Source organism: Pongo pygmaeus, chromosome 18 (assembly GCF_028885625.2).
Source record: "Pongo pygmaeus isolate AG05252 chromosome 18, NHGRI_mPonPyg2-v2.0_pri, whole genome shotgun sequence".
NCBI lineage: Eukaryota > Metazoa > Chordata > Mammalia > Primates > Hominidae > Pongo > Pongo pygmaeus.
This window is the reverse complement of record NC_072391.2, coordinates 72,877,593-72,890,718: the sequence shown is the minus strand read 5'-3', so window position 1 is coordinate 72,890,718 and position 13,126 is coordinate 72,877,593. Positions and strand designations below refer to the sequence as shown.

At 42.5% G+C, this 13,126-nt stretch overlaps 1 protein-coding gene across 1 annotated transcript; it reads left to right on the top strand.

Annotated features, from left to right (window-relative positions):
* Positions 1–1,257: 1,257 nt before the first annotated feature.
* CPHXL (cytoplasmic polyadenylated homeobox like) lies at positions 1,258–13,126 on the top strand. The gene is made up of 3 exons (XM_054453580.2): positions 1,258–1,329; positions 8,835–9,028; positions 12,050–13,126. The coding sequence occupies exons 1-3, from the start codon at positions 1,305–1,307 to the stop codon at positions 13,031–13,033; spliced, it is 1,203 nt and encodes a 400-aa protein (XP_054309555.1). The 5' UTR covers positions 1,258–1,304; the 3' UTR covers positions 13,034–13,126.

The following is a 13,126-nucleotide window of genomic DNA, read 5'->3' as shown; positions in this document are numbered from 1 at the left end:
AATATATAAATACGTATACATACATACATATACATACTCGTACATATATAGAGGGACATATATGTGCCTTAGTCCATTTAGGCTGCTATAACAAAATATTATAGACCAGCTGCTTTATAAACAACAGAAATTTATTTCTCACAGTTCTGGAGATTGGGAAGTACAATCAGGTTTGGTGTCTGGTGAGGGCCCATTTCCTCCTAGACAGCTGTCTTCTCACTCTAACCTCACATGGCAGAAGGATCACAGAGGTCTCCCCCCTCCCTCCCCCTCTCTGCTCTCTTTGATAAAGGCACTTATACCTTTCAAGAGGACTTCGCCCCTGTGACTCAATCACTTCCTAAAGGCCCCACCTCCTAATACCATTACCTTGGTTGGGAGGATATTGACCTATGAATTTTGAGGCTACATAAACATTCATATCATAACAATATAGAACTCACTTCTATAATTGTAGGGGCTGGATAGGCAAGAATAAAGTCTGTAGGGCAAGCCCTTTGGAAAAGCAGTCAGAAACGCCTGAGGCAGCAGCTGAGCATGGGTGGGAATTTTTTTAATTTTCATATAAATAAGATAGGGTCTCACTGTGTTGCCCAGGCTGGTCTTGAACTCCAAGACTCAAGTGATTCTCCTGCCTCAGCCTCCCAAAGTGTGGGGATTACAGGCACAAGACACCACGCCCATCCAGATGTGCTTTCCCGCTTCCCTCCAGAAAAACCTCAGCTTTGCTCTTAGCCCTTTCACTGATTGAATTGAACCCACTCAGTTTATCCAAAATATTCTCATTTACTGAAAGTCAACTGATTATATAACCTAATCACATCTACAAAATACCTTCACAGCAACGCCTAGATTCATGTTTTATTGAAAAAATAGGGAGTGTAAAGGAGCCAAGTTGACACACAGATAGCACCATCGCAATGATGAAAAGACATGGGTTTCAGAAAAGCCGAGGAAAACAAAATATACAAAGTAAGGTAAGGACATTCTTATAATGTAGAAACTAATGTAGCCAAATCAAAATAATTAAACAAGAGTCATATTTGAAAAGGTATTATTAAAGAGACAAAATCACCTAGTACAATCTGTACTTCCACTTAATCTAATTACTTCAAGTTTCTTTCTACAGGTGTTAAATATTTAATGAGGGGATTAAATTGAAAGCTATTTAAGAAAGGGGCGGGTCATCTTGACCCTATATAAAGCCTGTGTCTTTAGGAGCTGCTCAGTTACTCGCTGATCTCAGTTGCTTGCTGGTCTCAGTTGCTTGCTGATCTCGGTGAAGTCCAGGTCTTCTGCCCAAGATGAATTTGGACGGCACTTCAGGTGGTAAGTTCCCGTCAGCTTTTTCTCTGATAATGCTACTTGCCTTGCTTTTTCTCAAGAGTGTGTCAAAGTTTAAAGCACAAACACAGAGGTACAGATTGTTGGAGCAGCAGCTGTTTTTCACTGGTAAATTGTGTTAGGGCATTCATGGGTACTTTGAAGTTGGACTCTTGAATTTCAAATGTAAAATGGCAGCCGTGAGTCCCATACAAGGGTCATCTACCTAAAGTCGACACTTTAAGTGGAGAAAAGAATGTATGAACTACCTAGTGCATCCTATAGAATTTTATTAAGATGTATTACTTTCCATTACAAAGTACCAGTTCTTATGTATCTTTCTTAACCTTCTCAATTGTTCCATGAGTTTTACCTCTTTCATTAATTTTCATTAATTTTCCTCCTCCCTACTGCTTCCTCTTTTGGTAATTTTGTACATTTTCAGTAAATTCTTTCTTTGGAAACTTAGGTCATTGATTATAATTTTCTAATATGTACATTTAAGTGTTTGTCCAATTTAGTATGACTGGCTGTATGCCTAAAGTAAAAATACAGAGTAATAATAAAACAAGGAGGCCAAAGCAGGGGGATCAATTGAACCCAGGAGTTTGAAACCAGCCTAGGCAACATAGTAAGGTATTATCTCTACAAAAAAAAAAAAAAAAAAAAAAAAAAAAAAGACGCCGGGCACGGTGGCTCACCCCTGTAATCCCAGCACTTTGTGAGGCCGAGGCGGGTGGATCACGAGGTCAGGATACTGAGACCATCCTGGCTAACACGGTGAAACCCCGTCTCTACTAAAAATACAAAAAATTAGCAGGACGTGGTGGCGGGCGCCTGTAGTCCCAGCTACTTGGGAGGCTGACGCAGGAGAATGGCGTGAACCCGGGAGGCGGAGCTTGCAGTGAGCCGAGATCGCACCACTGCACTCAAGCCTAGGCGACAGAGCGAGACTCCGTCTCAAAAAAAAAAAAAAAAGGAAGGCACAGTGGTGCATATGTGTAGTCCCAGCTACTCCAAAGATTGAGGTGCAAGAATAGCTTGAACCCAGTAGGCGGAGATTGCAGTGAGCTGAGACCACGCCACGCCACTGCATTCCAGCCTAGGCTACAGAGGGAGACTCTGTCTCAAAAATAAAGAAAAAAAGAAAGTTTTTTTTATTATTTTACTTCAAGTTTTAGGGTACATGTGCACAAAGTGCAGGTTAGTTACATATGTATACATGTGCCATGTTGGTGTGCTGCACCCATTAACTCATCATTTAACATTAGGTATATCTCCTAATGCTATCCCTCCCCCCTCCCCTGACCCCACAATAGGCCCCAGAGTGTGATGTTCCCCTTCCTGTGTCCATGTGTTCTCATTGTTCAATTTCCATCTGTGAGTGAGAACATGCGGTGTTTGGTTTTTTGTCCTTGCGATAGTTTGCTGAGAATGATGGTTTCCAGCTTCATCTATGTCCCTATAAAGGACATGAACTCATCATTTTTTATGGCTGCATAGTATTCCATGGTGTATATGTGCCACATTTTCTTAATCCAGTCTATCATTGTTGGACATCTGGCTTGGTTCCAAGTCTTTGCTATTGTGAATAGTGCCGAAATAAACATACGTGTGCATGTGTCTTTATAGCAGCATGATTTATAGTCCTTTGGGTATATACCCAGTAACGGGATGGCTGGGTCAAATGGTATTTCTAGTTCTAGATCCCTGAGGAATCGCCACACTGACTTCCACAATGGTTGAACTAGTTTACAGTCCCACCAACGGTGTAAAAGTGTTCCTATTTCTCCACATCCTCTCCAGCACTGGTTGTTTCCTGACTTTTTAATGATTGCCATTCTAACTGGTGTGAGATGGTATCTCACTGTAGTTTTGATTTGCATTTCTCTGATGGCCAGTGATGATGAGCATTTTTTCATGTGTCTTTTGGCTACATAAATGTCTTCTTTTGAGAAGTGTCTGTTCATATCCCTCGCCCACTTGTTGATGGGGTTGTTTGTATTTTTCTTGTAAATTTGTTTGAGTTCATTGTAGATTCTGGATATTAGCCGTTTGTCAGACGGATAGATTGCAAAAATTTTCTCCCATTCTGTAGGTTGCCTGTTCACTCTGATGGTAGTTTCTTTTGGTGTGCAGAAGCTCTTTAGTTTAATTAGATCCCATTTGTCAATTTTGGCTTTTGTTGTTTTAGACATGAAGTCCTTGCCCATGCCTATGTCCTGAATGGTATTGCCTAGGTTTTCTTCTAGGGTTTTTATGGTTTTAGGTCTAACATGTCAATCTTTAATCCATCTTGAATTAATTTTTGTATAAGGTGTAAGGAAGGGATCCAGTTTCAGCTTTCTATATATGGCTAGCCAGTTTTCCCAGCACCATTTATTAAATAGGGAATCCTTTCCCCATTTCTTGTTTTTGTCAAGTTTGTCAAAGATCAGATGGTTGTAGATATGTGGCATTATTTCTGAGGGCTCTGTTCTGTTCCATTGGTCTATACCTCTGTTTTGGTACCAGTACCATGCTGTTTTGGTTACTGTAACCTTGTAGTATAGTTTGAAGTCAGGTAGCGTGATGCCTCCAGCTTTGTTCTTTTGGCTTAGGATTGACTTGGCAATGTGGGCTCTTTTTTGGTTCCATATGAACTTTAAAGTAGTTTTTTCCAATTCTGTGAAGAAAGTCATTGGTAGCTTGATGGGGATGGCATTGAATCTATAAATTACCTTGGGCAGTATGGCCGTTTTCACCATATTGATTCTTCCTACCCAGGAGCATGGAATGTTCTTCCATTTGTTTTTGTCCTCTTTTATTTCATTGAGCAGTTGTTTGTAGTTCTCCTGGAAGAGGTCCTTCACATACCTTGTAAATTGGATTCCTAGGTATTTTATTCTCTTTGAAGCAACTGTGAATGGGAGTTCACTCATGATTTGGCTCTCTGTTTGTCTGTTATTGGGGTATAAGAATGCTTGTGATTTTTGCACATTGATTTTGTATCCTGAGACTTTGCTGAAGTTGCTTATCAGCTTAAGGAGATTTTGGGCTGAGACGATGGGGTTTTCTAGATATACAATCATGTCATCTGCAAACAGGGACAGTTTGACTTCCTCTTTTCCTAATTGAATACCCTTTATTTCGTTCTCCTGCCTGATTGCCCTGGCCAGAACTTCCAACACTATGTTGAATAGGAGTGGTGAGAGAGGGCATCCCTGTCTTGTGCCAGTTTTCAAAGGGAATGCTTCCAGTTTTTGCCCATTCAGTATGATATTGGCTGTGGGTTTGTCATAGATAGCTCTTATTATTTTGAGATACGTCCCATCGAAACCTAATTTATTGAGAGTTTTTAGCATGAAGGGCTGTTGAAGTTTGTCAAAGGCCTTTTCTGCATCTATTGAGATAATCATGTGGTTTTTGTCGTTTCTTCCTGGTTTAGTCTTGGGAGGGTGTATGTGTCGAGGAATTTATCCATTTCTTCTAGATTTTCTAGTTTATTTGCATAGAGGTGTATATAGTATTCTCTGATAGTAGTTTGTATTTCTGTGGGATCAGTGGTGATTTCCCCTTTATCACTTTTTATTGCATCTATTTGATTCTTCTCTCTTTTCTTCTTTATTAGTCTTGCTAGCAGTCTATCAATTTTGTTGATCTTTTCAAAAAACCAGCTCCTGGATTCATTGATTTTTTTGAAGGGTTTTTTGTGTCTCTATTTCCTTCAGTTCTGTTCTGATCTTAGTTATTTCTTGCCTTCTGCTAGCTTTTGAATGTGTTTGTTCTTGCTTCTCTAGTTCTTTTCATTGTGATGTTAGGGTGTCAATTTTAGATCTCTCCTGCTTCCTCTTGTGGGCATTTAGTGCTATAAATTTCCCTCTACACACTGCTTTGAATGTGTCCCAGAGATTCTGGTATATTGGGTCTTTGTTCTCATTGGTTTCAAAGAACATCTTTAGTTCTGCCTTCATTTCGTTTTGTACCCAGTAGTCATTCAGGAGCAGGTGGTTCAGTTTCCATGCAGTTGAGCAGTTTTGAGTGAGTTTCTTAAGCCTGAGTTCTAGTTTGATTGCACTGTGGTCTGAGAGACAGATTGTTATAATTTCTGTTCTTTTACATTTGCTGAGGAGTGCTTTACTTCCAACTATGTGGTCAGTTTTGGAATAGGTGTGGTATGGTGCTGAGAAGAATGTATATTCTGTTGATTTGGGGTGGAGAGTTCTGTAGATATCTATTAGGTCCGCTTAATGAAGACCTGAGTTCAATTCCTGGATATCCTTGTTAACTTTCTGTCTCATTGATCTGTCTAATGTTGACAGTGGGGTGTTAAAATCTCCCATTATTATTGTGTGGGAGTCTAAGTCTCTTTGTAGGTCTCTAAGGATTTGCTTTATGAATCTGAGTGCTCCTGTAATGGGTGCATATATATTTAGGATAGTTAGCTCTTCTTGTTGAATTGATCCCTTTACCATTATGTAATGGCCTTCTTTGTCTCTTTTGATCTTTGTTGGTTTAAAGTCTGTTTTATCAGAGACTAGGATTGCAACCCCTGCCTTTTTTTGTTTTCCATTTGCTTGGTAGATCTTCCTCCATCCCTTTAATTTGAGCCTATGTGTGTCTCTGCACGTGAGATGGGTTTCCCGAATACAGCACACTGATGGGTCTTGAGTCTTTATCCAATTTGCCAGTCTGTGTCTTTTAATTGGAGCATTTAGCCCATTTACATTTAAGGTTAATATTGTTATGTGTGAATTTGATCCTGTCATTATGATGTTAGCCGGTTATTTTGCTCGTTAGCTGATGCAGTTTCTTCCTAGCCTTGACGGTCTTAACAATTGAGCATGTTTTTGCAGTGGCTGGTACCAGTTGTTCCTTTCCATGTTTAGTGCTTCCTTCAGGAGCTCTTTTAGGTCAGGCCTGGTGGTGACAAAATCTCTCAGCATTTGCTTGTCTGTAAAGGATTTTATTTCTCCTTCACTTATGAAGCTTAGTTTGGCTGCATATGAAATTCTGGGTTGAAAATTCTTTTCTTTAAGAATATTGAATATTGGCCCCCACTCTCTTCTGGCCTGTAGATTTCTGCCGAGAGATCCGCTCTTAGTCTGATGGCCTTCCCTTTATGGGTAACCCGACCTTTCTCTCTGGCTGCCCTTAACATTTTTTGCTTCATTTCAACTTTGGTGAATCTGAAAATTATGTGTCTTGGAGTTGCTCTTCTCGAGGAGTATCTTTGTGGCGTTCTCTGTATTTCCTGAATGTGAATGTTGGCCTGCCTTACTAGATTGGGGAAGTTCTCCTGGATAATATCCTGCAGAGTGTTTTCCAACTTGGTTCCATTCTCCCTGTCACTTTCAGGTACACCAATCCAACGTAGATTTGGTCTTTTCACATAGTCCCATATTTCTTGGAGGCTTTGTTTGTTTCTCTTTATTCTTTTTTCTCTAAACTTCTCTTCTCGCTTCATTTCATTTGTTTGATCTTCCATCACTGATGCCCTTTCTTCCAGTTGATCAAATCAGCTACTGAGGCTTGTGCATTTGTCACGTAGTTCTTGTGCCGTGGTTTTCAGCTCCATCAGGTCCTTTAAGGACTTCCCTGCATTGGTTATTCTGGTTAGCCATTCATCTAATTTTTTTTCAAGGTTTTTAGCTTCTTTGCCATGGGTTCGAACTTCCTCCTTTAGCTTGGAGTAGTTTGATCGTCTGAAGCCTTCTTCTCAACTCATCAAAGTCATTCTCTGTCCAGCTTTGTTCTGTTGCTGGTGAGGAGCTGCATTCCTCTGGAGGAGGAGAGGCACTCTGATTTTTAGAGTTTCCGGTTTTTCTGCTCTGTTTTTTCCCCATCTTTGTGGTTTTATCTACCTTTGGTCTTTGATGATGGTGACGTACAGATGGGGTTTTGGTGTGGATGTCCTTTCTGTTTGTTAGTTTTTCTTCTACCAGTCAGGACCCTCAGCTGCAGGTCTGTTGGAGTTTGCAGGAGGTCCATTCCAGACCCTGTTTGCCTGGGTATCAGCAGCAGAGGCTGCAGAACAGCGGATATTGGTGAGCAGCAAATGTTGCTGCCTGATCATTCCTCTGGAAGTTTTGTCTCAGAGGAGTACCCGGCCATGTGAGGTGTCAGTCTGCCTCTACTGGGGGGTGTCTCCCAGTTAGGCTACTCAGGGGTCAGGGACCCACTTGAGGAGGCAGTCTGTCCATTCTCAGATCTCCAGCTGCATGCTGAGAGAACCACTACTCTCTTCAAAGCTGTCAGACAGGGACATTAAAGTCTGCAGAGGATTCTGCTGCCTTTTATTTGGCTGTGCCCTGCCCCCAGAGGTGGAGTCTAGAGAGTCAGGCAGGCCTCCTTGAGCTGCGGTGGGCTCCACCTAGTTTGAGCTTCCAGGCAGCTTTTTTTACCTACTCAAGCCTGGGCAATGGTGGGCGCCCCTCCCCCAGCCTCGCTGCTGCCTTGCAGTTTGATCTCAGACTGCTGTGCTAGCAATGAGCGAGGCTCCGTGGGCGTAGGACCCTCTGAGCCAGGCGCGGGATATAATCTCCTGGTATGCCCTTTGCTAAGACCGTTGGAAAAGCACAGTATTAGGGTGGGAGTGACCCGATTTTCCAGGTGCCGTCTGTCACCCCTGTCTTTGACTAGGAAAGGGAATTCCCTGACCCCTTGCACTTCCCGGGTGAGGCAATGCCTTGCCCTGCCTCGGCTCACGCTCAGTGCACTGCACCCACTGTCCTGTACCCACTTTCCAACACTCCCCAGTGAGATGAACCCGGTACCTCAGTTGGAAATGCAGAAATCACCCGTCTTCTGTGTCGCTCACACTGGGAGCTGTAGACTGGAGCTGTTCCTATTTGGCCATCTTGGCTCGAAAGAAAGATTTAATTGAAATATAGCATGCATGCCAAAAATAGCAAATATTTATACATGTTTAATTTAATGAATATTCACAAACCAACTAACTCATGGAACTCAGCACTCAGATAAAGAGAACTTAGTGGCACCCAGAGGCCTCTGTTCACTCCCTTTCAGGCTCAGATTCCCTTCCCTCAGTAGCCCATATCCTGCCTTCTAATCAATATAGATCAGTTTTTCCTGTTGTACATTACGGTGATGAAATAATAAAATATTCTTCTGCAATTAGTTCTAATTTAAAATATAAATTCTTGAATCCAGATAGTAAATATGTTAGGCTGTGTGGACCCTAGACACATTGGAGCCTCAACTACTAAGCCTGCTGTTGTGGCTTGAAAACAGCCATAGACAATGCATAAGTGAATGAATGTGACTGGTGTTTTGATAAAACTCTATTTACAAAAACAGGCAACTGGCTGGATCTGGCCCATAGGCCTAGAGTTAGCCAATTCCTGCTTTCATTTGTAATTTTATTATTGTGAGTAGCTATGAGGTCACACCTGGATTTCATCTTGGGAAGGGGAGGGAATCTATGGTGCTAACACTGTTGGGAACTCTTCTTTGGTCTGGTTATTACCAATATTCTCTAATGCTCTTCTTGCTACTTATACTTTTGTCAGGTTTCCCAGCTGAAGAGGATCATCATAATGAAGAAACACAAACAAAGAAAAAAAGAAAAACAAAACACCGACATAAATTTTCTGAAGAATTATTGCAGGAACTTAAGGAAATATTTGGAGAGAACTGTTATCCTGATTACACAACTAGGAAAACACTGGCCATCAGATTTAATTGTCCGATAAATGTAATAGATGTAAGTTCAAGTCCTCATATGTATATTTCCTAGATTTTTTTTTTTTTAGACAAGGTCTCACTCCTATCACACAGGCAGATTTACAGTGGCACAATCACGGCTCACCGCAGCCTCCACTTCCCAGGCTCAGGTGATTCCCCTACCTCAGTCCCCTGAGTAGCTGGGACTACAGGCACACACCACACCGCCATGCTTTGTATGTTTTGTAAAAAATGGAGTCTCACCATGTTTCCCAGACTGGTCTTGAACTCCTGGGGTCAAGAGATCCACCTGCCTCAGCATCCCAAAGTCCTGGGGTTACAAGCGTGAGTCAACACATCCAGCTGTTCCCTATAAAATTAAAGGGCAGTAAGTACAGATGGAGGTAGAATGCAGGGGATTGGATAGGAAGGTACAGAATTCAAAGAAATGGGAGAGAGCAATGAAAATACAAATGTATATACAGTTAATCCTCCATATCCACTGGGTCTACATGCACAGATTTAACTAACCACAAATGAAAAATATTTGGAAAGTTAAAAAATGAAAATAGGATGGGTGCTGTGGCTCACACTTCCAGCCCTGATCATACCACTGCATTCCAGCCTGTGTGACAGAGTGAGACCCTGTTTCAAAAAAAAAGCGAGGGGAGGTCGCGGGGGTGGGGGTGGGGGGAAAATAACAGTACAAAAATTTTAAAAAGATACAAATGTTAAAACAATACAGAATAAGAAATATTTATGTAGCATTTGTGTTATATTAGGTATCAGGTATTGTAAGTCATCTAGAGATGGTTTAAAGCATATGAGAGAACGTGCATAGTATATATGCAAATACTACACCGTTTTATATATATGAGGGCCTGAGACATCCTCAAACATTGGTATCCATAACCAATTTGAGAGAAAATTGTACACATGCACATAATAATATGAAAAATATAAAGAATTAAGCAGTATATAGCATTTCATCGCATAGAAAATAGTATTATGTATTTGTGAAAATACAGTGAGTATGTATTGTAAAAACTAGACTGCAGTGAGGCAAATTTGGAAGCAGTGGATGAGTTGATGCTACTGTAGTTAGTGGTGGTGACGGTGGTTTGGGCCAGCTTGCTAGCTGTGCAGGTGGATAGGACTAATGAGACTGTAGATGTTTGAGATGGAGCTGACAAAGTTTACTATGTGTGGGTTATGCTGTGAAAGGTAAGGTGGACTCAAAGGTTACTTGGACGTTTGACTTAAGTCTATGGAAGATGAAAGTTGCCTTTTACTAAGGAGGGGACCTAGGGAGGGACAGGTGTGTCAGAGAAATCAAAGTTTACATTTTGGACACATGAAGTTTCATATGTTAGATAAACATACAAGTGGAAACACTAAGTGAACAGTTGAATATGCAATTCTGAAGGGTTGGGAGAGCACTTAGCTAAGATATAAATCTGAGAGTTGTCTACTAATGAGCTGACTGATGGGTGGTAGCCCCTAGTAGCTTCAGGATGAGAGCTGGAAAGATCCAAGCAGGATTAGAAAATTGAGACTTTCAGCCCCACCCTCCAATTTCTGGAGAGGAGGTGGAGCTGAAGGTTAAGTTGATCACCAATGGCTTAATCAATCATGACCATACAATAAAGCCTCCAGAAAAAAACAAAGACACTGAGTTTGAAGAAGGTCCAGATACTTGAACATGTGGAAGTTCCTGGAGGTGGCTTATCCAGAGAGGGCAGGAAAGCTCTGCATCCCTTCCCCCATATCTCACCCTATGCATCTCTTCATCTATATCCTTTGTAATATCCTTTCTAATCAACTGGTAAACCTAAGTGTTTCACTTAGTTCTGTGAGCCACTCTGGCAAGTTAATCAAACCCAGAGAGGAGGCCAACAGGAGCCCTGACCCGAAGCCAGTCAGTCAAAAGTTGTAAAAGCCCAGACTTGTAACTGGCATCTGAAGGAAGGGCAGTCTTGCAGGACTGAGCCCTCGACCTGTGGGATCTGACAGTGTTTCCAGGTACATAGTGTCAGAATTGAATTGAAGGACACCCACCTGGTGTGCACTGCAGAACTGACTGTTTGCCTGGTGTGTGGAAAAACACATTTGTTCACACAAGCCTTTCTCTGTTGATTGTTGTGGTATGAGAGCAGAGGAAAAATGTTTTTTTTTCTCCTCAGAGAGCAATACAACAAATAGATGGTCAAGAAGTTATTCAAACAATTGCACTCTTTAGTTGTAACCCGTGAACCAATGCATGTAAGAATTATGTACATATAAGAAACAGAAATGTGGGCCAGATGTGGTGGCTCATGCCTGTAATCCCAGCACTTTGGGAGGCTGAGGTGGGCAGATCACCTGAGGTCAGGAGTTCGAGACCAGCCTGGCCAACATAGCGAAACCCCGTCTATACTAAAAATACAAAAAAAATTAGCCGGGCATGGTGGTGCACCTGTAATTCCAGCTACCCGAGGAGAATCACTTGAATCCAGGAGGCGGAGGTTGCAGTGAGCCGAGATCCCACCATTGCACTCCAGCCTGGGCAACAAGAGCAAAACTCTGTCCAAAAAAAAAAAAAGTGAAGAAAAGGAACAGAAATGTGGATGTCAGAAAATACACCACTAATTCTCCTTAGCGGGAGAGTATGAGTAAAGTAGCAGGGTTGTGTGAACAATGCATGACTAGGTGGGACAGCTGGGAGCCTCTTCTGTAGCACAGAGTGGGTCTCTTAGTGAACAAGCAGGAGAACATTGCAAATGGGTCACAAACAGGTTGGGGAGAGATTCTGGGAAGCCAAGGTTCACATGTAAACCATGGTGTCACTGTCTCCAGTGAAGGAGGTTATGGTTCTAGAAATGCACAATGCATGACCTGTGTTATCACATGTACCTCTAGGACAGATTGCCTTTATTATTTATATGCTTTGATGTCAGCAGGCAAGTCAGGGACTCTGCTTGGAAGAGGCTTAAATAGAAAAATCCTCCTACATTAAGGAATGCATATAAGAATATATTCAGATAAGTAGAGTCGATAAAACAATATTATCTTTTCTCTCTAGAATTGGTTCCAGAACAAAAGAGCCAGACTTCCACCTGCAGAAAGACGCAGAATATTTGTTCTTCAGAAAAAGCATGATTTTCCAGTCCAAGCCCATCCATTTTTAAGCTGCCAGGAGACCCAGGCTGCAGCTCACAACTATGCCACCAAGCAGAGCCTCTCTGGTGCCCAGAGGGCTCTGATGAGAAGAGCTGGTTGCTCCCCTCTGGAGAAACAGAGGATTCCCAGTCAAGAGATGGGCTACAATTGCTTCTTTTTGGAGAACCAAGAGACTCCCAGTCAACATGTGGGCCCCCAGTGCTCTTATCTGGAGAAACCAGGGATTCCCAGTCAACAGGTGGGTTCCCAGTGCTCCTATCTGGAGAAACAAGGGATTCCCAGTCAACAGGTGGCCTCCCAGAGCTCCTATCTGGTCGCAGGTACTGAAAAGCATCCAGGCTGTGCTATGGGGTATGGAGGTGACACAGGAAGTGAGCATTCTACTGCCTATCATTTTCTTAGCTACAACTCTGCAGAATGCCTTCATCCTCCCCCATCTTCTGTGCCATATTTTCATGGAGAAAGGACTGAAACCAGGGAAAGCCAGCATGCAAGTCCCTTCCTTTTGGATTACACTCAAGGTGCATATGGAGTGAAGAAAGACCATTGTCGTTGCTCATTCTGTCTCTCACTGCTGCGAGAACAGCAGCAGAATGATTGGCAGTATCACCCGCAGCAGCACCAACAGCCTCAGAATTACTCAGAGGGGATGATGTTGCAGGAACAGCTGCCGATGGACTCGGGTCCTTGGGATCTAGACAAGCAGTGGCCCTCGGCTCAGTCACAGCTGCAGAGTCAACTGCCTCAGAATAATGGAAAGCCGTTGTGCTCTCAACTGCAGCACGTGCCTCCCCAAATAGCTGCCGACTCACCCCTGCTGCCTCTGGGGCAAGATATGCAGGAAAGGGCTTCAGAGCAACCCAGGACCCAAATGCAGCAACTTTAAGTTGAGGAGTGGACCAGGGTCTGCAGCAGGGAACCAAGGATGCAGCTCTGCAAAGTAGTGCTAAGTGTCAGAGAACCACAGTCGCAGGTCAGG